General features: G+C 38.7%; 1 protein-coding gene across 2 annotated transcripts in view; it reads left to right on the forward strand.

Annotated features, from left to right (window-relative positions):
- The window catches only part of LOC126248413 (protein zer-1 homolog), a 171,780-nt gene that overhangs the window by 122,417 nt on the left and 24,196 nt on the right, over positions 1-25,167 (forward strand). For both annotated transcript variants that reach the window (XM_049949387.1, XM_049949379.1), the window contains exons 8-11: positions 11,001-11,162; positions 17,209-17,358; positions 21,418-21,572; positions 24,503-24,600. In XM_049949387.1, the coding sequence (XP_049805344.1) occupies positions 11,001-11,162; positions 17,209-17,358; positions 21,418-21,572; positions 24,503-24,600 (565 nt within the window). The remainder of the gene's footprint in view (positions 1-11,000; positions 11,163-17,208; positions 17,359-21,417; positions 21,573-24,502; positions 24,601-25,167) is intronic.

Genomic DNA, 25,167 nt, shown 5'->3' on the forward strand with positions numbered 1-25,167 from the left:
TGATATTTGGATTATATAGCTCAGTTCATAACTTATATCATCCGTGTCAATGGATAAACTAATGCACCAGCATATGATCTTTCTGGTATAGACACAATTACATGCGAACTCAAGTACAAAGCACTTGCCTTGTCTCAGCAAAATGATAGCTAATTGCAAAACTTGCAAGCATGACCATTTACTGCTGGACTGTATAATGTGGACCAATGAAGCAGAAACTACTGCTCACAACATTGAGACTGCTATCACAAAGGCTGGACTTTTATGATACCCTGTTCCACTAGCATCTCTAAATTACTTGACAGGAGCCATATGAGGTGTTGCCATGTTAACAGGGATACTTAGATTATATAGCTCAGTTCATAACTCATATCATCTTTCTGACATAGACACAGTTACAGGCAAACTCAAGTACAAAACACTTGCCTTGTCTCAGCAAAATGATGGTTAACTGCAAAACTTGCATGCATGATCATCTAGTTTACAGACATCCAGCTACTTCATTCGAATCTAACATTGTACTGCAAAGTTTCTGCATAGAGTGCACCTTATTGTTGATATAAACTCCCATCAGCAGGCAATCTTGTTGCTAAACAATTGGTTGAACACTGCAGTCAGGACTGTGATGAGACTGGCTAAGCAAACATCTGTGTTGGTGAATATGGCCAGGAACTGTAGTTTTTGTGCATCATTGTATGGTCCGTCAACATGATTAGATCACTCACCACATCACTTCACCTTTTGGCTCATTCATCCCACCCAACCAATGGATCTGCTCATGTCCATATCAATACTGATGGAAATGGCATAGCTACTGTCTAACTGCGATTGACCACTTCACACATTGACATAAAGTTTTTCCTATGGTCGGAGCCATGGCTAAAACCATTACCACTATCCTTCTTTGCTGATGGATTGCTCATTTCTGAGTGATTCTCTGTATCACCACCAACTTAGGCTAGCTATTTGAGTTAGGTCTATTCAAATCCTTGCTGTTTTCCAAGGCATGAAGTATATTTGGACTTTAGAGTGAGCATTTACAGCGCCAGTTAAAATTGTCTCTAAGGTAACATGAATAGCAATATTGTACATAAGCTCTACTCATTGTTGTACTGTGTCTCCATGGTACCACCAAGAAAAATCATAACATTTCAGCCAGGAACTCATCTAAGACCAACCATTCCTGGTACCCAGTGAATTCTTCAGCAGTATTCCTAATGAGTTTATTGAGACATCAGACATTTTTCAAGGTATGTTCGCACATTTTCCAACTTTGACCAATTGCACCAATAGGTCATCATATTCATTGCCCTTTAATTTTTGCTGACTTTGGGATATAAATGCAGGTCAGGCATGACACTGTACCCAATCCTATACATTCGCCATGTGACACGCTGTGTACAGTACTTAATCAAAAGGATGTGATATTTAACGTTGATGTCAGTGGCCTGTGACACCCACACTATGATTCCATCAGATGCTTTAAACCAGGTTTTTGTACCCCTATAGTTGGTTCCTGCGAGCTAGAAAAGGCAGAACAGATGCCAAACAAAATGCCTGTTTATTCCAAGACAGACTTGGCAGACTTACCTAGCCTCTGCCAATTGTCATGCAGTTTGGTTGTCATATCCATTTCAGTTTTAATTTTATGGTGCCACGAGAACCTGGGGAGTAGGGACAGTTATTAGGAGTGATAAAGTCACTATTTTATTGAGAGCTGCAAGTCAATATAGATCCCTGGATGCTCTTTATTCTTAGATGTCAGCAAGAAATTGTTTGTTTCTTGGTTAGTTCAATATTGTGACCATCCTATAGTGATGTTTCAAGTAAAGTTTTTATACAAAAATGTGACAGTGTTTTTCTGCTAATATCAAGAGAACAAGGGCACCAATAACAAAGCAAATTCTTACAGGTTGCATAGGCAATTTAAAAGAGGTGTAGGAGAATGCGGCACCTGCAAATATATGGAATAGTGTTGAGACAGATCTCACAGATGATCCAGCTTCTGAAAGAGTCATATCTAACTTAAGTGTCTTGTTTCCAGAATACATCTGCTGTGCTTATAGGCAAGCATATCAGTGTTTCAGCTTGTGAACTCCTCTCGCCATATATGGTTTACCAGTCATAGGACTTATGATGAATTTGGCAGGAAGATGGCTCAAAAGTCTGTAGGTACAAACTCTCCAAGACTCGGTGGTTTACTGCTAATATATTGACTGACTGGTTCCAAAGTTTTATGCTACCTCAATTATAAAGAACTCATAACACAAAGGAGTCCTAATAGGTAACACTTTGTTTTCACACATTACAGATCTTCTGATGAAATTTGCAAAGAGAATTATATTTGTGTTGTCTGATTTCCTCTAAACAGTACTCATCTGACACAGCCTTTGGATGTTGCATCATTTCAGTGTTCCAAAGTTTGTTGAAGGAAACTTTAGGTCACTAAAAAAGGCAGTTTTGCAAAAGCAACACTTTCTCTAGTTTCTGGACAAGCTAAGGGTGAAATATTTATTAGTTTACCTGCAAACTTAAAATCAGAATTCCATAAATGTTGTGTTCTGGCATGTGATCGTAGTGAGCTGCCACATCATATTTTTGGCAAACATGGAAGTGATAAGATGAAAACTGAAGGGGGAAAGTAACTTTCACATAATGTGTTACTGCCAAGTAACATAACAAATGAAACTTGGACCAAGCATTAAAAAAATAGTGCTACAGTGTAGCACAAAGGTAACCCAAAGAAATACGAACTGAGGCGAACAGAAAAGATACCTTTATTCAAAGATATAATTGCACTGAAGTCACCACAATTCATTATGGTCCTGTAGGCATTACAGAAGGTGGAACATGGGTCTTAATAGAGTTGTAATCACTACAGGTAGCAATGCATGCTCTAAAACATGCTCCTGTTCTGGCCACAAGGTTGGTAAGGAGCTCTTATGGTAGGACTTTCCATATCTCCTGCAGCAAGGTTGATGAGTGCTGGATGGTTGTTAGTGCATGTGGACATGATACAATACATCTCACCAACACGTGCTCGAGGGGATTTAAACTGGGGGAATGAGCAGGCCAGTCAGTTTGCCAAATATCCTCTCCTCCCAAGAACTCTTCCATCTGCACTGTTCGATGCAGTCAGGCATTGCAATCCATAAAAAGGAAGTCAGGGTTGAATGCATCCCTCTAAAAACACACATTGCAAACAGTACAGTGCAACAATAATGTTGACAAGTGTGTGTTATATGTTCAAAGACTATGCCTACACATTCCATGTCTGGACCACAAAAATGATCATGTTTGATAATGTTTCTGGGTGCATGTTCCCACCTGCCAACATATGAGGGTACTTTCAGCATTGGTTAAACCAGTTAGTGGTTTGGTGGTCCATGTGGTATGGAGTGAAAGACATATCGTTGCATGGGCCTACTGACCTTGAAATCTTTGAACACGGTACAGTCAGTGATATTGTGACACTGTGCTCCATCCCTATGCGTGTCTTTTCAGGGGTGCATTTGGCCCTAGCTTCATTTTTGTGGATGATGACGTGTGACCACATCAAACAGCATAGGTGGAGCAGCTCTTGGAATGAGAGACTATTCAGTGAATGGACTGGTCTGCCAGTTTCCCCAACTTAAATCCCATGAAGCACATATTCGATCCTTTGGGTATACATATTGCAGCACGTCCATATACATCAACGACCATCCAGCATAGCTATCAGGCACGCTGGTGGAGGAATGGGACACCCTACACAAGAACCCTTACCAACTTTGTGGACAGCATGGCAGCTCAATATAGAACATGCATTGTTGTCCACGGTGATTACACACAAGAATGATCTCCCACATTTGGTAATGTCCAGACAAAAGTTAGGAATTGCATAATCTTCGATGTAATTATTGTCTTTGAATAAAACTCTCATTTTTGTTCACCTCTCTGCGTATTTCTTTCAGTTTCTGTCTGTACTATACTGTACCAGTTCTTTCTGTGTATGGCCCAGGTTTCATCAATCTATGTTACTTGGCAGTGACACATCATGCAAAATTCACTTTCATCCTGAAGGTTAATGTCAATTGTAGGAGTTGCTCTTGAAAGCTGTCTCTCAGAAATTGCTGATGCAAATAGTTATAATACTAATTGTGTTAGGAAAGGAAATGAGTTGGAGAAAAAGATGTTAGTTATGAAGAGAAAAATGTTTGTTAGCGAAAAGATAGAGTACCTAACTGGTTTAACAGATTCAGAATCTGAATTAGAAAATATTAGTCAGCATTTGCTTAGAAGATCAACTCAGAGTTAGACAAAGATTAAATTTCTGGAAATTTACTACCTCTGAAGGGAATATGTGGGGAATTCATAATCTTTCCAAATGAAAATGAATCTTTTTCAGGCAAAATAGTTATGTGTAACAAGGAAGAAGTAGTGGTTTCTTCCTTGCAAAGATCAAATAAATCTTAGAAGTGACCTGGAACCACTGATATTTTCAGTTAGGAAGATTCTTTTGAGGTCCATTAAACCTCCTAAACAACTCAGAAATTGTAGATATTTCAGTATGACATAATAGAATTAATTTTATATGTAAATTGAATCCTGATAATTGTTTTAGAAAAACTGACTAATTTTATAATTTTTTAGCTTTTAATATATTGCAAACTTTTGCACTCACTTAAGATTGTCAGTATGGGTAAATATAATGCAAAGTCACCTTGCTTTTTTCCATTGAATCTTTAAACTGGTACAAAGTATCCTCCACCTGTGATGATTTTTGCACCATATCTTTTTAGTGTATAAATATGAGATTCAGAAATTTATAATGGCCAGACTATATACAAATCAATCAGCATAGCTTTGACAGGATCCATGCAAAAAGCAAAATCTTTATATCAAATATGGGAGAACTGCAGAAATGTTAGAACAATATGTCAAGGAAAAAATGCAAAGTATACTTGGTTTATGCTAACTCAAATTGATTAACTTTCTATTTTGTGCACTACCTTATTGATTCACATGTACTAACATTTGAAAGTGAAGGTCTATTTCAAGAGGCCTTAATCTCTGTCATAAGGGAACATGGTACACAGAAAGCAGTATTCTACCTCAGCACAAAAGGAATTTGGCTGCTCACATTGCAGAAAATTTTTTGACTGTCTTTTGACCTTGAACTGTTTGTATATATTGTGATAAGTTGATGATATTGGATGTAGTGTTCTTGTGCCTTTCTGAAGTGCGAAAATGGCAGATCTCGTAAGCAGTCTTGCATAAAACACCTTGCAGAAATCTTTTGTATAATGGGGAGTCAAGTGCAGCGATGTATATGATTACACCACCAGGGCAAAATTCAACAATTTACACAAAAGAACAACATTAAAAATGACAGACAGAAGCCCATACATCAATGGTTTGATTTTGGTTTAACAAACTACCCAAATCTCTCAAAACTCATATAGGGAATGGTTTTAAAACAAAACTAATATCTTTTCTAATAGAAAAATGTTTGAAACTTCCTGGCAGATGAAAACTGTGTGCCGGACTGAGACTCGAACTCGGGACCTTTGCCTTTCGCAGGCAAGTGCTCTACCAACTGAGCTACCCAAGCACGACTCACGCCCCGTCCTCACACCTTCACTTCTGCCAGTATCTCGTCTCCTACCTTCCAAACTTGCCCGCGAAAGGCAAAGGTCCCGAGTTCGAGTCCCGGTCCGGCACACAGTTTTAATCTGCCAGGAAGTTTCATATCAGCACACACTCCGCTGCAGAATGGAAATCTCATTCTGGAAACATCCCCCAGGCTGTGGCTAAGCCATGTCTCCACAGTATCCTTTCTTTCAGGAGTGCTAGTTCTGCAAGGTTCGCAGAAGAGCTTCTGTAAAGTTTGGAAGGTAGGAGACGAGATACTGGCAGAAGTGATACTGTGAGGACGGGGCGTGAATCGTGCTTGGGTAGCTCAGTTGGTAGAGCACTTGCCCGCGAAAGGCAAAGGTCCCGAGTTCGAGTCTCGGTCCGGCACACAGTTTTAATCTTCCAGGAAGTTTCATATAAGCGCACACTCCGCTACAGAGTGAAAATCTCATTCTGGAGAAAAATGTTTGTATCCATTCCAACACTAACAGTAGCATGAACCAGTAGTATATCAACTGTAATTTAAGAAATGTATAAAATAAATATAAAGTGTAACACTTGTAGTATGTAACGTATTTTGTATGTGTAATTATTGTCTTACTATTATTTCTTATCATTGTGATGGCTCCATGCAAAAAAATGTAAATTAATAAAAATAAATGAATAATTAATTAAATGCAGATGTGTATAGTTTCAAATGGGTGCCTACTTTTGAGGCTAAACGCTAGTGACTGAACATATTTTTTAAGTGCACAAATTCTTTATAGATTTATTTCATTTGTGCAAGATCTTGTGCTTGACATTTTATGATGTGGTGGAAGGAATGTCTGGTTTGCTGCTACAGAGCTGATCAACTTTGATGAAACTTGTCGGCACAAGGATACAATGCAGGGTCACATTCTAGTACAGGCTGTTCCAGCTCCAGCAACTGTCCATAGGCAGTTGGGTAGTGCGAGAAAAGGGGGTAGTAATGGGCAAATAGCTCACGCATGTGTCATAAGGAAGTCTGGTCATAACGTAAGCAACCACGCGCCTCTGCTGAGCGCATGCAGGCAGGGTTGGACAAACATCTCACCCATTTGTGGTTCAAGACCTGAGTGTAGTGCAATAGCACTACCAGGCACTACCCAATCCTTGGGCGTGCTGATGGGCACTCACTACTTCATGACAAGGAGTTCCTTAAGTAATACGAGCAGTCTTCTTCTTCTCTCTCTTTTTTTTTTTTTTTTTTTTTTTTTTTTTTTTTTTTTTTTTTTTTTTTTTGTGCCATTGCAGTTTGCTCTGTTTTTAAGATAAAGTAATATTTCTCATCTTGAGGGCATTTAAAATTACAGAAAAAATGGATGTCATCATGTAAAAATGGTCTTTGCCTAATACTTCTTTCAAATATTCATTCACTCTAAAAAATTGTGGCTATTTCCAGCGTTTTTTCATTATTAATATTTTAGTCGACATCTTAGTTCTCAAGCCATACTGGACAAAATAATGCATGCATTTAAGACCTATTGTAAGTAATTTAGTGCAAGTTTAACATGAAATATAGTGGCACTGAAGAGGTAAAGTGGAGAAACAAGAGAGATAATTCTGGAAGACATGTGTACCAAAAACTGTGATAGGAGAAGACAAAGAAAAGTAAAGAATGTGGAATTTAATGGTGAACATTTGCTAGAGGAATGGACTTCGAAGACTCAAAGAAGGCAGGTTATTATGTGGGGAGTAGGTAAGTGGAAGAAAGAATTGAAGACTTCTGAAAACTGATCATATCGTGAAGTAAGGAAAAGATTGTGTTCTAACAGCATATGTTGTAAATTTATTATGGAGTGTAGTCAACAGTATACTTCACATAACCAGTAAAGTGAAAGTATCTTCCATTTTACTGCATTACAAGTTACATTTTTATTTTATAATTTAGATTAACTGGGGCTTTGGTGGCTGTCATCTGTTAACCTACAGTGGCATGATATGTGGTACTAGGCAAAAATCATGCAAAAGCATAGTTACAGTTGAATCATGAATAAGCTACATTTTGCCACCAACAGGGAACAGTGAAAGTAAACTACTGTGAAATGCAACTGTGCACCTGTCTGCTACATTATTTAAAGTAGTCCGTGTTGTACTTCCACACCCCATTTTTCAGCCAGTATCACAATGCAGTACGTTGACACTGAGGACAACAAACGAAGAAACAAAGAAGGCAAACCATCACAAGATCACATTAGAAGAGATCTTTTTCATAGTATCGAAGATGAAGTTGTTTTCATACAGCTTAAAGTATGCATTTTAGACCCCAAGTTTACTAGAGTTTTTTGCTTTGAATGATCATTCCTGTCATCTATGTGATTTCCCTTCTGCTTTGCATAAAACACTAGTTCAGTGTTCCTGTATCCTAATATTTCTATTGGACACTATGTAAATAAAGTACAACCTTTGCCACTTTTACATGTCATCAGGAGCCACACAGGCTTTTGTAACAAAGCATCATGTGTATTATTGGAACATCTTGCAGAAATACCAGTCTTAGACTTTGTACACTTCATTTAAACATGGCAACAGGCTGCCCCAAAGCAAAGCTTTATTTTGGCCATGATAGCTGACAATTACCCAATTCCACAACCTCAGCTTGAGATGCTGTAGCTTATGGTAAGTGGGAATTTCCACTCAGTAGGATGACACCAAATGAGAATGTGCCAAAGCATTTTTGTTCTAGTCTTTAGTAGCACTAGGCAGCATTAACTGTGTGCTCTCATGGCAGAAAGTTAGTGGGTAGGACACTACTTGGCTGAGAAGGGGGTCACAATCTCCACCTTACTCACTTATTGTCTCTCTTCCACATACTTCACGGAGTCATCTGTCAAAAGAATTGCATCTTGCCTGACATTCCCTCCTTACCTCCTCCCCACATCCTTCCCTATCCCTTCCCCACCTCCATCAGCTCAGGCATTTGTTTTCAGTAGTATCAGTAACTACTAGTCATGCCATTTCCACTACATTGTGTTTGTGGTGTCTGTGTGATGGTGCGTGTGTGAATGTTTGCACTTTTGCTAGAAAAAGAGCTAGTGCTCGAAAGCGAGTGTGAATGCTTTATTCTGTTAGGCATTTCTGTGCTCCAAGCATCAAATCTGCTATAGATGAGTAGTTGTCTTTCTGTTATTTTACATATTTTTCCTGCTTGTGCCATCTTCTTGAATTTCCATCAGACAGAGTAACTTGGATTGCTCTATTCCATTAATTTTCTCTTGTTTCTGGTAGTGAAGTGTTGAATGAAGCACTCAGTCCTTATCACAGTGTGTAGGATAAATGAATGTTCAACTTTCTGATAGCACATTAGAAAATCTTTGTCACAAATGTTCTTTCATTTGATGGTATAAAAGAGGCGATTGTCATACATCAACTTTACTCTATTGCAACTTTGTAATGCAAAAAATTGCATTTCAAATGACCTTTTTGAATTTAATTTAAAAAACTGCATTTGTGGTTGTAAGCAAATGCTTTTTTTTGTTTTTTTTTTTCTTAGTTTTAATGTTGTTGTTGATGTTGTTGCAATAATTGTTTAGGTATGAGTGATATACATCAAAGTACCAGTGGTTAACATGAATTTAGAAACTTTATACACATTAAGAAACTTATGGGTTATGTCAAAGGATTTTGTTCTTAGCTTAATTTGTGTGTGGAAATAAGGAAACTCATACGATTGTTGCAAATATTCATAATATTCTTGTCATGAAGAAGACTGATTCATGCTTTAGACACAAGTACTGTTCTGTGTAGTATGAACTGGATTGATAATTACACTTTTAAAATTTATTTCTTACTTTGCCCTCTAAAAGTATTTTGTATATCTTGAACAGTATTGACCTTCACTCATTTTATCTTTCACCTACTTGGAAAACATTCTTGGAGTTATTTCTGGAATTCCATTAATTATAGCAAAAATGACAATCTACAGACAGTCCAGTAGCTGTTGTGTGTTTATTATATTTTATTTATTATACACGCATTAAAAAAAAGTTTTGCATCACCTTGGTTCCGAGAGTTCTGGAACCTGTACCGAAAACTGGAATAGAGATTGACATAAACATCATTTCTGCCCTTTTTATTGCTCATGAAAACCACACATTGCATGTTATACCACCATACAGCAAGACCTTCAGAGGTGGTGGTCCAGATTGCTGTACACACCAGTACCTCTAATATCCAGTAGCACGTCCTCTTGCATTGATGCATGCCTGTATTCGTTGTGGCATACTATCCACAAATTCATCAAGGCACTGTTGGTCCAGATTGTCCCACTCCTCAATGATGATTTGGCATATATCCCTCAGAGTGGTTGTTGCATCATGTCGTCCATAAACAGCCCTTTTCAATCTATCCCAGGCATGGTCGATAGGGTTCACGTCTGGAGAACATGCTGGCCAGCCTAGTCGAGCGATGTCATTATCCTGAAGGAAGTCATTTACAAGATGTGCACGATGGGGGTGCGAATTGTCATCCATGAAGACGAATGCCTCGCCAATATGCTGCCGATATGGTCAGAGGATGGCATTCACGTATCTTACAGCCATTACGATGCCTTCCATGACCACCAGCAGCGTATGCCGGCCCCACATAATGCCACCCCAAAACAGAAGGGAACCTCCGCCTTGCTGCACTCGCTGGACTGTGTGTCTAAGGTGTTCAGCCTGACTGGGTTGCCGCCAAACAAGTCTCCGACGATTGTCTGGTTGAAGGCATATGCGACACTCATCGGTGAAGAAAACGTGATGCCAATCCTGAGCGGTCCATTCTGCATGTTGTTGGGCCCATCTGTGCCGCACTGCATGGTGCATGGTTGCAAAAATGGACCTCGCCATGTACGTTGGGAGTGAACTTGTGCATCATGCAGCCTATTGTGCACAGTTTGAGTCATAACACAGTGTCCTGTGGCTGCACAAAAAGCATTATTCAACATGGTGGCATTGCTGACGGGGTTCCTCCAAACCATAATCCGTAGGTGGTAGTCATCCACTTCAGTAGTAGCCCTTGGATGGCCTATGGACGTGATCGAACCGCAGTATTGACGGTCTAGGCATGGTTGAAGTACAGACAACATGAGCCGTGTACCTCTTTCCTGGTGGAATGACTGGAACCAATAGGCTGTCAGACCCCCTCCGTCTAATAGGCGCTGCTCATGCATGTTTGTTTACATCTTTGGGCAGGTTTAGTGACATCTCTGAACAGTCAAAGGGACTGTGTCTGTGATACAATATCCACAGTCAATGTCTGTCTTCAGGAGTTCTCGGAACCGGGGTAGTGCAAAACTTTTTGTGATGTGTGTAGATGCATATATATTGCAACAGAAGTAGTGCATTAGTGCACACATACTCATACATTGTTTATTTCATTAGAGGATGCTAGCATTAATTGAAGACAGACTGTCTCGAAAGGTGTGTGATGATGTTTTGGAAGTTGCGTGGTCGACCATGTGGAATGTTACTGATGAGACAGCCATCAACTGCCAAAGGTTTCTTGATGGAAGAGGAATGGAGTTCTTTCTTGGATGCTTGAGTGTAAGTATGGAAAAATTTAAGTAAGTTGGCAACATTCAAATTGATCAATTTCTTGTTTAATTGTGTACTACAGTACATCATATCACATTGAGGTGAGAAAAGTCATGTGATACCTCCTAATAGCATGTTGGACCTCCTTTTGGCTGCTGTGGTGCAGCGGCTCATGAGGCATGGATTCAACAAGTCATTGGAAGTCCCATGCCATATGGATGGCTATAGAGCCAGCATGGCTCAATATTTATGCAAAAGTGTTGCCAGTGCAGGATTTTGTGCACAAACTGACCTCTTGATTACGTCCCTTAAATGTTTGATGGGATTCGTGTTGGGCAATCTGAGTGAGTAAATCATTCATTCAAATTGTCCAGAATGTTCTTCAAACCAGTCATGGACAATTGTGGTCCGGTTACATGGCACATAGTCATCCATAAAAGTTCCATTGTTTTTTGGGAACGTGAAGTCCATGAATGGCTACAAATGATCTCCAAGTAGGCGAACTTAACTATTTCTAGTCAGCGATCAGTTCAGTTGGACCAGAGGATCCAGTCTATTTCTTGCAAACACAGTTCACACCATTATGGAGCCACCACCATCTTGCACAGTGTCTTGTTGACAGCTGGAGTCCATGGCTTCGTGGTGTGTGCGCCACGCTCAAACCGTACTGTCAGCTCTTACCAACTGAAATCAGGGCTCATCTGACCACACCACAGTTTTTGAGTCATCTAGGGTTCAGCTGATAAGGTTACAAGCTCAGGAGAGGCACTGCAGGTGATGTCAATACGGTTAGCAAAGGCAATCACATTGGGTATCTGCTCCTGTAGCCCATTAGCACCAAAGTTTGCTGCACTGTCCTTATGAATACATTCGTCATACATCCCACATTGATTTCTGTGGTTATTTCATGCAATGTAACTTGTCTGTTTTACTGACAACTCTATGCAAACACTGCTCCTCTCAGTCATGAAGTGAAGGCCGCCGGTCGCTGCATTGTCTGTGGTGAGAGGTAATGCCTGAAACTGGTATTCTTGGTATACTCTTGACACCGTGGATCTTGGAATATTGAATTCTCTAATGAGTTCTGAAATGGAATGTCCCATGTGTCTAACTCCAACTACCATTTCATGTTCAAAGTCTGTTAATTCCCATCATGTGCTCATAAACATGCCGGAAACCTTTTTGCCTGAATCACCTGATTACAAATGACAGCCTTGCCAATGCACTCCCTTTTTATACCTTGTGTACGCAATACTACTGTCATCTGTATATCTGCTTGTTACTATCCCGTTACTTTTTTCACCTCAGTGTATTTCTGGTGTATATTGTTGACATGTAGAACTTAAAATGTGGTGGAGGAAATTTGATGTTTACAGTACTGATTTTCTGAAGTAAGTTTATAATGTTAATGTTACCTTAAGACTATGATCACTGGTTTCTCTTCTCGTTAGTTAATGCAAAGATTCCTATCCATTTTCAGAACAACTGTGTGATTGACTTCTTCCGGTTTTTACCAAAAGCTACAACTGTAGCAGTTGTGCCAATGTCAAGAAAATACCAGAGTTTTACTTGCTCTCTTGCCTTCTTTTATTTTGTTATGTTTTCTGTAAGATAAAAAGAGATAATTGTCTCTTTGCATCAGGCATGTTAAGAAAATTGAATGCCAGGCATTCTGTTATCTTTGTTGAAAAGAATAACACAAAAGAAAGAGAAAATAATTCAATTGTGGAGGGAAGATTTGGATCATGTGTAACGAAGCCAAGAAGGATAATGAGAGCTACAGGACTATGTAATTAGAAATAAAAAATTGACAAAATTTGGGCAACAGAAATTACAACATCAGTAAATATCAGGAGCAGAGAAAAATATTAGGAACAACTAATGTTGGCACACTCAAAATGATAATGGCAGCAGTCACACAACATCATAATTAATAGAGTATGGATGTTTAGGTGCTAAAACACTGAGTCAGTGTTACCTTATGTTTTTGAATCTAGTAATAGCGGATGAGTCAGTGTAATGGTAGGGTTCACTTGGACTCATTGTTTTCCCCTGCAGTAGCAGTTTAGTTACAGTGGAGAGGTGGACAGTGCAACACTGTGTCACCCATAGAGATATTCTTTAAAAATGCAGAATCTTTGATCACCACTCAGAGGAAGTTCTCTCACCAATTCAAGGTCCCACACAATGGTGCATTTCGAATCCACAGTACCATTGTGCTGTGAGCTAAGAACTTTCATGAGACAGGTTCTGAATTGGGGGGGGGGGGGGGGCGTTATGGGATGCAGTACAAAGAAGGCCATGTCATTTGAAAATGTTGAAAGTTCTATGTGATGCAATTCAACACAGCCCCAGCTGATCTGCAAGATGAGACACTCAGTGTATTGGGTTACCAAATTCAGCCGTCTGATGCACTTTGCATAATCTAAGCTTTCAGCACTACATAATTCCTATTGTTCAGGAGTGGAAGCCTCAAGATATTGTGAGGACGAGGCATTTTGCTGAGGTAGTAAGAGATGTTGCAGGAAAAACCTGTTGTTATGATTTTAATGTCAGACGGGGCTTATTTTTTTTCCTAGACAGCAGTGTTATTAAACAAAACTGTGGTTATTGGTTCCCAAGCAACACTCACCAGCACCCATCAGATTGCGGTAGAGTTACAATGTGGACTGGATTAGGGAAATTTGATGTCACAGAACCTTATTTCTTCAAAGAAAATGGGTGAGCCATCACCATAAACTGTGAGTGTTATTTGACCATGGTGCATGAATTTTGCGTCCTAAAACTTCATCGCTGTGGCACAAATTGTCGAAATGTTTGGTTTCAGCAAGATGGTGCAACAGCTAACACTTTTAATGTTTGTATGGCCAAAGTAAGGAAGTTGTTTCTGATGAAAATGATTTCCAAAAGAGGCTATGTTGACTGCCCACATCACTCTCCTGATCTTAGCCCATGTGATTTTTTCTTGTGCATTTCCCTCAAGAACAAAGTGTGCATCAATGATCCACATTCTGTGCTTCAATTAAAGGATGCCTTTGAACAAGAGATTTGTGCTGTACCCCATAACACATTAGAGTGAGTGATTATAAACTCTGCATAGAGGGTCAATGAGTCTGCAGAAAAAGAGAGCGAGCACTTAAAGGTCATTATCTTCCACAAAAGATTAATTTCTGTCAGAATTAACATGTAAGATTTAAACTGCTATTCATTGTGTATCTCATGAAGTCAAGAAGTTCCTGCATCTCAAAATGTCACAGTGTACTACAAATTTAAAAAACTGTCAGATAATGCTGACTCGCCATGTATTTATCGACCTCAAATACTGCACTTATTAACTAAATATTTGACAAACATTTGAAGAAAAAACAGAATAGATAACTATAGATATGATTGATGTGGGTGGTATCTGACAGACACCTCTCATATCTATGATTCTATAGGCTGTTTGATGAAAAAGTTATAGTGTGGATGCACAGCCAACATCCAAACTCTTACAGGAATTAGAAATCTTCGAATAGGAAGTTAACGGGCAGCGGTTGTTGTTGTGCAGTGAGCAGAAGTTGGGAATTTGGATCTGACAAAAAGCATGTCTGGATGCCCGAGGCAGTTAAAAGAACCGTTCTAGAGAAGCAGAGCATCCAGGATCGAGTCTCGGTCTGGCATAGATTTTCAGCTCTTGCTCTTGTGTTGACACAATGCTCTGTGTGACTGGAAGTCTTTCTTTCCCTCCTATCTTTTTGCCACCCCTTTTTCTTTCTTTCCCTTTTACCACTATCATTCAAGAAAGAGAACTCTTTCAGTGGATGAGGAACACCATCATTCAGTTATCAGGCATAAATAGGTGCCAGTTGTCTTTTAAAGAGGCTTTGTACTGTGTGAAAAACTTTATTCCGTATCACATATTGTCAACCTTGCTTAGTTAAATGAAGCTAATTGTTCCTCCGTGAATCCACAGGCATTTGTGTCAGCTTTAATTTCACTCATCTTCCCAAGCACTGCAAGAGAACTGTCAAAATAATGTACTGGATCAGTCAATAGTAAATCAGAGGATTCTAAAGTTTCCTTAGAAATGTAAAATTTGATGTTCTGTTAAGCAAATCCCACAGAATTGTAAATAAAAACATACAATGCTTGTGTGTGTGTGTGTGTGTGTGTGTGTGTGTGTGTGTGTGTTTCGTGGAAATTGGCGGAGTTGTTATGAGATAAAGCCCAATGCCACTGCGAAAATGATGGCATTGCTATCTAGTGGTACAGCTGCCGTAACTCCAGGCAATAATGAAGCTTGAGGAAAGTGCAAGTTGGGTCTATTGGTCTACCAGTAATGTTCATGCTTGAAAACCAAAATGTCATGGACTCAAATAACAGTTGGACTATGGAGTTGTCGTTGTCTGTAAACCTAGTGTTCACCTCTCAATGATGTGGACATTCACCAGAAGCAAAACGTGGTTCAGATTCCATGTTAAATTGAAGGTGTTGTTTTCATAATTACAGTTTAAGTTGAGCTTGATAGTGTAGTGCTAAAATGTGTGCTTTTTAGCAGAAAATCATGGGGTCATATCCTGGTTGGAGTACGATTTCTTTTATATATTTCTTTTGTAACCTAGCAGTTATGTTTTAATGGTAGAGAGGGTTTGACAAGAACAAAACATTTCTTTGGATTCCATGTTAAACTGCAGCTCACCTTTTCCTAGTTGGATAACTGGCTACAAATATTAGGCTCAGATCTGCTAAACTATGATAAATTGCAGTCCTGCACCACCATTTTTCTGTTTGTATGTGAAGATTGCTTTCAGGAACTATTTTATGGATTTTGATACTGCACACTGGCGCAACTGCTCCATCAGCAATGTTCCCAAATAGTCATCTGTGGTTCAGAGAATCCACCTTAGAATTGAGCTGTCAGTAGCCCCCGGGATTCAGTCTTTTCTCACTATGTGTCAGTATTTCTCTCTGCTCCATTCATGTGCATAGCACTATGCTAATAACATCCAATTTAATCAAAGGCCATCATTAAGAACATTGATCTTGCTATTTTATGTATGTATGATGATATTTGTTCAATATGGCAATGTCCATGAATCTTGAGTATTGAACTTAACCCCAAGAAATCACAAGTCATCCTCATATCACACTAAAAGGTGATTAGTGAACAATTTTGTGAAGCATTTCCACCTATTCAAAAAAATAAGAGATCTTGGCAAAAAGCTTAGCTAGAGTAATCACAAATAGTCTGTGCCTATAGCAAAAAATAATTTTTATTGCTGCAGTTTCTAACAGTTACTTCATTTTATTAATGTAGATTTTGATTCATTGTGCATTGCTGATGATTCTCATTCGTGATGGGACATATCGAACACAGTGTAAGAATCAACAAATGAATGTGTAGCAAAACACTGCCTGTCAGTTACTTACTTGCATTGGTTGATAAATATGGTATCTAGTACTGGCAAGTATTTGATGTGCCAACACATTTATGAAACCGCTTTTGTTCCTACATTTCTGTTACTTGTCATTTTTTGTTGTAAATGATTTCCTGTTGCAGTTAGTAAAAAACTATGAGGTTAATATGAGGAATGTAAGTGTATAATCTGCAATAGTTATTACTTTATAATGTAACTGGATAGACAAAAAATCTACTTGCCAGACAGCAGGAGGACACACTTAAAAAGTTATTACAGATGGCTATATCTTTTTTATGTGTGTCTCCTGTTGCCATTTTGTAAGCAGGGTTTTTTTTCTATCCAGTTACATTTTTTTCAAAAATTGATTATTTTTGTTTATAGTTATTACTTTATATGAAATAATTTTCTTTCTGGAAGAAATACGAAACGTTATACCCTTATTCCTACAAACCAATATCCTGTAACCAATAATTTATTTTTTGTCAAAATGATATAAGAGGACAAGGCCCTAGAAACACACAATACGACTAATAGTTGTAACTGTATGCATTTTATTGTTTATCGTGTTGTATGCATAAATATTTATTTCTGCTACTTACAATTTTTCTCTAAATAATGATTATATTTTAAAGCCTGTGGTTCTATTATTCTAGACATTTCCAGATAAAGAAGAACTGTTGAGAAACATGATGGGTCTTTTAGGTAATGTAGCTGAGGTGCAGAGTTTGAGGCCACGTCTCATGACAAGCCAGTTTGTCTCTGTATTTGCAGATTTACTAGATTCTGCAAGTGATGGAATTGAGGTGAGTAGACCCAGTAGTTGAATTGTGCATTATCTGTGACTGATTGGGTTTGGAAGTATCTTCCTTTGACATTTATAGTGTTAAGTGAGAGGCTCAGTAGATGAAAGTGAGGAGAATAAGCTGGGGTCTGTGAAACCTTCAATTCGAGCGTGGATTACCTCCCTCCGTCCATGTCAAGCTGAAGAAGTAATCATTACAAGTCTCAGAGTGGGACAGTACCCATTAACATATGGCTTTTCTTACAGCGCGAGGAACCACCAAAGTGTTAAAAATGTGTTCCCCGTGTGTATATACAGCAGATTTTAATTGAGTGTGTTTTACGACAACCTGAGGGCAGACCTGTATCTGCAACAGGATCCATTCTCTATTTTAAATGGTAGAGGCGAGTGTGGTTCATGTTTTAGGGTTTTGTTTGTTATCAGTGCTCCGTCTCAAAATATGAAGTGTGAGAATTTAGTGAGTCACAGAGTAGCTTAGTCAGTCACTCCTCAGTAGTCAGTCACTCCTCAGTAGGCAGCCGGCCACAGTAATCTGGCCCCTTTTTTAAACATATCTTTAGCAGCATTTTGGCCTGCTGTGTTTTGTTTGCATTTTATGAACAGTCTTTGGTGATTCTCCCAATGCCAGTGTTATATTTTAAATTCTTGTTTATTGATACAGCTTAGTTTTAAAATTTGTTACTTTTTAAAACATTTCAACCACCCTCATCTCTATCAAACAATGGAAAATCCATGATGGAATGTAACAATATTATGAGAAGGAAAGTTGCTACTCACCATATAGCAGAGATGCTGAGTCGCTGATAGGCACAACAAAAAGACACTCACAATTAAAGCCTTTCGACCATTGGCCTTCTCGTCAACTACACACACACACACACACACACACACACACACACACACACACAAACAATGCAACTCACACACATGATTGCAGTTTCAGGCAACTGAAACCACATGCGGTATGTAATATCCAATCGGATGCATAGATGTAGTTCAACTGTCAGAGGTAACAAATGGCAAGGATTCTGGGGTCATAGCAAGGGTTCTGGGGTCATGAGATTACATTTTTAGTCAGCATTTTTTCCACCAATAAAACTTTGACATGCTGTCTGTGTATAATGGGCACTTCATGCCTGTACAGGATGTCATGACCTGGAAATCATTCAGTGGTACCACTTTTATTACAAGTAACATTTTCACTCTTTTTAAGGTGCAAACAATTTTCAGTGAATTGCGATTGATGAGCAAAGTATCTAGAAAAAAATTTAAAGCAAATGATTTTGTGTTAACCTTATATTATGCATACTCATTTGTTGTTTATATGTGTCAACACATGTAAATTTGTCGAAGAATGTAAATAAACTGTCAAAATTTTGCTTACCTATAGAATTTGTATTATATAAGCTGCACACACTCTGCTGTAACAGGGAAAAAAGGAATCCAATGGAAAAATGCCCCTGTCAGAGCTCCATAAAGGTAAGTGTGTTTGCCTTTAAAAAGATTCTGGAAGAGAAATGGGGAACGAGCTGCCTCATTCCTCATTCCACCTTCTCACCAAACATTTTGGCATGTAAACATACTTGTATTTTTCTGTGGCTGAAAGAGAGTAGCAGAGAGTGATGGTGGAAGAGAGAAGAAACAGTGCCAGTGGGAGAGACCGAGAGAGAAGATGATGATTGTGGGAAAGAAGTAGTTAAATGGACGAAGACAATGGCAGTGGGAGCAAAAGAGAGAGGAGATAGTGATGGTCAATAAGAGACAGTGGCAGTAAAAGAGAAGGAGAGATGGATGGAGATAGTAGCAGGGGGAGCAAAAGGATTAGGAGACTGGAGAAATGAAAAAGAGAGATGAGTGGAGATCATACATAGGCATGGTGGGTCTCAACTCCGTCTCCAGATGGGCGAATTTTAACATGTTGGTGAAGGGGAGGGTGGACTCTGGATGTGGGTGTAGGGGAAAAAATAAGATTGACCCACCATAACTGTTGAGCTGCCGAGATATGGTGGAGACAGTGGCAATTGGAAAGAAACACAAAAGGGGACAAGGTAAATGTGAGAGGAGACAGTGGCAATGGGATATACTGTAAATACGGGAGACAGTGTAAATTAGAGAGAGGAAACACTGGCAGTGGGAGAGGAAGGTAAAAAGAGCCATTGCAAGTGATTGAGGAGACAGTGTTAATTTGGAGGGGGGACAGAGAGAGAGAGAGAGAGAGAGCGAGAGAAAGTGCAGACAATGACAGTGAAAGAGAGGAGCCGACATGTCTGCCAGTTTTGGAGGGGGGGGGGTCGACTTTTAACAGTTTTCCGCCCATTGCTCTAAGCCCACGCGTTAAGAAAAATGACCAATTTCCAGCATCCTCTATACTCGTGTATTAAAGCTTGCTGGTTTAGAGACAAAACACAGAGCAGACAAATTCTAAGACACTATGGAGAGGAGACAGTGGTGGTTGAAGAGAAAGACAGCACACTGTAAATGAGAAAGAAGAGGCATTGGCAGTGGGAGAGAAAGTGAATGGGACAAAGGCAATGGCAGTGAGAGAGAGACATTGAAAGTGGCAGAGAAGGAGACAGTGCTAATGAAGAGTGAGAGAAAGGTATGCAGACAGTGACAGTGACAGTGGGAGAGACAGGCAAGAGAAAGTGCCAATGGGAAGAAAATGAGACAGTGGGAAAGAGAGATATATAAACAGTGGCAGTGAGAGGGAGATACTGAGTATATAGGCTGAACTATAGAGAGAGAGTGGGTAAAAGCGTTTGGAATGTTCTGTATCAAAAGAGCGTGAATATATTCCCATGCCAAATTCGTGTTGAAGAAGGTGGAATGAGAATTGAGGCAGCTGCTTCCCCACTTTTCTGTCAGAGTCTCTTAAAGAGGAATGTGTTCACCATTTTTGTGCCCTAACAGAAGCATTTTTTTCACTGGTAATAATATTAATAGAGGTCATTACAAGTATATGAGACAGTTGGAAAAGCAATTGATGTAAATGGAATGAAAGAATCATGATACAAAGGGAGGAAGATTCGGATTTAATGTGCTGTTGATATCAAGATGGTTGGAGATGAAGCATTAGATGTTAATTTATCTGAAGAGATTTTGAGAACTTGTGGAAAATTTAAATTGATATGACCAGACAGCTCCTGCTCTTCTGAGTACGTACAATATGGGAATGTAAACAGTGAGAACAGTGAGAGAGAACAGGTGCATCATGTGTAAGGTGCAGAAACATTTATTTAAAAGGAATGGAAGAGGTTAAGTAGTAAAGTAAACGCATATTTGAGTTGACTGAACAGTATCAGATGATGTACAAAAATTCTAATATTGCTATGAGAACTCTTGATGTTTTTATTCAGATCTATCTTGTCTAATTATATTGTAAAAGTTACGGCACTCTGTGTTGCTGCCTAGCCATAGTGATGTTGTTGTTCTGGTCTTCATTCCAAAGGCTAGTTTAATGCAGCTCTTCATGCTGCTCTATCCTGTGCAAGCCTTTTCATCTCCGAGTAACTGCTGCAGCTTACGTCCTTTTGAATCTGCTTACTGTATTCATTTCTCAGTCTCCCTCTACGATTTCCCCCCACCCCCATCCTGCTTCCCTCCAGTACTAAATTGATGATTCCTTGATGTCCCATAATGTGTCCTACCAACCAATACCTTCTTCTAGTCAGGTTGTGCCAGTAATTTCTTTTCTCCCCAATTCTATTCAGTACCTCCTCATTAGTTATGTGATCTAGCCATCTAATTTTCAACATTCTTCTGTACAATGACTGTTCACAAGTGAATCACATTAAACAAAATATTGTAGTGCAGTGAATTGGACTTATTGTGGTACACACTTCACACCCCTGCTGCCCTTGCTCTCTGTCTACCCTTTGTTCATTTACTTGAGGGGACAAAATGGTGAAAAAATAGTATCCTTAAAATGAAGATAATTTTTTTCCCTCGTTGAATGTGTTTTCATGCAGGTGTTTATAACGTGGGTAGTCACATCATTATTTTACTCCAGTGTATCATTTACACATTATATCTCATACTAAGCATGCCATTGCAATTTTAGGTAAGTTATAATGCTGCTGGCGTCCTGTCACACATGGCGTCTGATGGTCCAGCAGCCTGGACTTTAGCTGTTCCAAAAAGAGAAGAAGTATTGCGAAGAATGCTTGCAGCAATAGAGCGATGGGATTTGTCAACTGAGAGAAACATCAACTATAGGTAATATTTAATCTAAATTAGTAGTAGTACCATCTTGAGCAAAGTAATATCAATTACTATTATTATTAGTATTTATTATGTTAAAATGACCTTTCACCCTGTAAGCAGTTGAAAACAGTTTCATACTTGGGGAGTTAGAAATAGAATTTTTATTCTTGAAGAATAGGGTAGATTATCAGCCAGGTAAATAAGTGGGATGATATGTAGATACTGTGGCACTCAGGTTATGCAAAGTATCAAACATTAAGGCTAGATACTAACTGTTGAGGATAGCAAAATATTATAGTTTATGGATAAGTAAATTATTATGCCTCTTACAAAGTCCTTTGGATTTTAGACATACATTTTGCAAAGTATTTAAAAAATGCTATGAATCTCTTAGCTATTAATGACTGTTGTGCTAGCCTATCGACTTCTCCCTAATGCAGTTCACTACTCTGAATTTGAGTATAGTCATTTACCAACTAATGTTGAGTTTTGGAAAACAGTTGAAATGGCTGTCAGGAGGGAGATGTCATTTGTCCCACACTTCCTGTCCCATTTTTCTGTATCTGCCTGAAATAATCCTTTCCTTGGCCTGTAACAAATCTGATATTTACTGAATGACCCCTTTGCACAGTTTGCTTGCCAGATATGGAGGAGTGAGTGTTGCTACAATTAGAAGACGATACTGCAATAAGCATGCAAAGAAGCCGCTGGAGGCATAAACTGCATTCTTGCACCATCCATCTTGCAGGACCAGTTAGTTTATCCTAATCTCTTACACCATATACAAGCTTTCAGACAACAAGACCACAAGTTTTTAGCTTCTGTTTTGTGTATTTACTTTGTTAGTGGACTTTATATTATTTGTTTTTGTAGTTACTTGATGAAGTATGGTTAGGAATGTGTGGGTTTTAAATTATGAATTGCAATTTATTCTTTTCATAATTTGCACAGACCCTTCACTGTACCATTCTGCTTTCTGTATATGTGGTGTTTTGAAAAAAATGTATCTTTTATTCTTACAAGATACTGTACTGTTCAGAACTAGAAAAAAAGTCCTGTGAACATAAGTCCCAAAACAAAAACTTGTTGTAGTATGAGACATTTCACACCTAATGAGAATGGTCAGTAGTTAGTGGCATGGCATAGGCTGTCTTCCTGTTGCTATTCATTGCCCATTTCTTATTTGTTGAGTTTGCCTCCCTACTTAGTCCTTCGTATCGGATTCTGTTGTCAGACATAGCACTACAACTCTATCATTTGGGAATTAGTTATTACCGAGCGGGGTGGCGCAGTGGTTAGACACTGGACTCGCATTCGGGAGGACGACGGTTCAATCCCGCGTCCGGCCATCCTGATTTAGGTTTTCCGTGATTTCCCTAAATCACTCCAGGCAAATGCCGGGATGGTTCCTCTGAAAGGGCACGGCCGACTTCTTTCCCAATCCTTCCCTAACCCGATGAGACCGATGACCACGCTGTCTGGTCTCCTTCCCCAAACCAACCAACCAACCAATTAGTTATTCCTAGGAGTGCTAAGAAGGTAAAAAATGTATCCTTTTAAACCATTCAGGAAACTGCAGAAATAGTATACTGTTATAGTGTAGCCAATGGCATTAACCCACAGCAGATGCCAAGCCACATCCTAAACTTCGCATTCCATGTGAAAAAATGTTCGGAAGGTTGTTGGTCCCAGTAACTTACATACATGTGATCACTCACAACTTGGACAAAGAATTGTGGGAGCCTTTGCACAGTTTGCATGCCAGATATGAAGGAGTGAGTGTTGCTACAATTAGAAGATGATACTGAAATAAACATGCAAAGAAGCCGCTGGAGGCATAAACTGCATTCTTGCACCATCCATCTTGCAGAATCAGTTAGTTTATCCTAATCACTTTCACCATATACAAGCTTTCAGACAACAAGACCATCATTCCGGATTACAACTTTCTGTGAGAGTCTACAATAAATCACAGAATGTCAGTAGGTCCCATCTTGCATTTTATTTGTGGATGAGGTGTAGTTTACACAGAGTGGAGTAATAAATTACCACAGTAAACACATGTGGACAGATGGGAAGCTCAAGTGAGCATGAGAGCTAGGTATAAGGTTAAATTCCTTAATATCAGTGTGTGGGCAGGAATTTTGTGTTCCACTCATGGGACCATATACTTTTTCAGACAAATTAATAAGTGCTGCTTATTATCAGTTTCTGAGGCATTCGAAGTAGTTTATGCGTGACTGAGCAGCACATTATTTTTTACACCTTGTATAACTGTTCACCTGACCTCAGTCTCTTAGATTTTTTGCTCTGGTGCATGTAAAGGTGCTGATATACTCTACACACACACAAAAAAAACATGCACACATTACAGGAGGGTGTCTCCTATGCATATGACTGAATCTAAGAGCATCAAGGTGTACCTACTCAAGTTTGTGATTCTTGGAGGAGGAGGAGGAGGGCTGAAGAGTTTGTGAGAATTGGTGATAACCACATTGAGCACCTCCTATAGTGTCAACTCACAGATGGTTGTCATATTATGACAGAATGGCTCACATATCGCCACGTATTCAACCACCCTGTCAATTTCATTTCCTCCCTCTTCATAGCTAAGTGTTCATATTTCTTCTTGCTCTTTATTATTAATTTTTATTGAGTCTTATGAAATATTATCTTAGCTACTACTGTGTAACAGATATGTAGGTGATATTTACAATATGTAACTGAGAACACAGTAAAAGTAACTGTGGTATCTGATAAAAATTCTTGAATAAGAGACTTGTTAGTGCACAAGGACGTTTAAGAAATGTTATACATTGTTTACAAATTAAAAATTAATATGTTATAAGCTTACTATTTACAAGTAATGTTAAGTAATAATGTTCTTCATAAATGCTGTGACTAAAATACTACCATTGACTGACTGATATTTTTGCTTTTAGGTCATTTGAGCCCATACTGTATCTTGCAAGAGTTTACCATACACCAGAATGTCAGTATTGGGCAATTTGGGCCCTTGCAAATTTGACTAAAGTTTACCGTAAGTAACATCTGTTTTAGTTAGTTAGTTGTTTATTCATCTTAAGATCATCTTATTATTATATTAGACATGCCAGCTTAATGCAATAGTGAAACATTATTAACCTTACAACTACCAAGTACATGCAAAAATTGCTCATACATTTCCTTTTGTTAAAAAATCATAAAAGTATCCTTCTGTGTTTATGGGTCTTTTTCTACTTGTCTTTCACCTTATAAAGTACTATGCTGTATATTTCTGTGGGTAAACTTTTAAAAATTACAAATAAAAAATAGAAAGTTTATGCCCAAGGACACATTTGCCCTCAGTTGATACTAAATGCGACCATAATTTTATTCTATTTAGTAAGTTTTATGTATATTGTTTACACTGCATCACTAAGCATATTTTTAAGGTCTTGCCAAAGCCCTTTATCTTCAAGTGCATACACACATATCCCAGTATATCATACACATTAAATTCCTGATACATTACAATGAACAGCCATGAAATTTTACAGATATTTGATGTTGCGAACATAATTCATCAGCGGTCGGTATTAAGACCAAGCATTTCAGTTAATCTAAA

Source organism: Schistocerca nitens, chromosome 1 (assembly GCF_023898315.1).
Source record: "Schistocerca nitens isolate TAMUIC-IGC-003100 chromosome 1, iqSchNite1.1, whole genome shotgun sequence".
NCBI lineage: Eukaryota > Metazoa > Arthropoda > Insecta > Orthoptera > Acrididae > Schistocerca > Schistocerca nitens.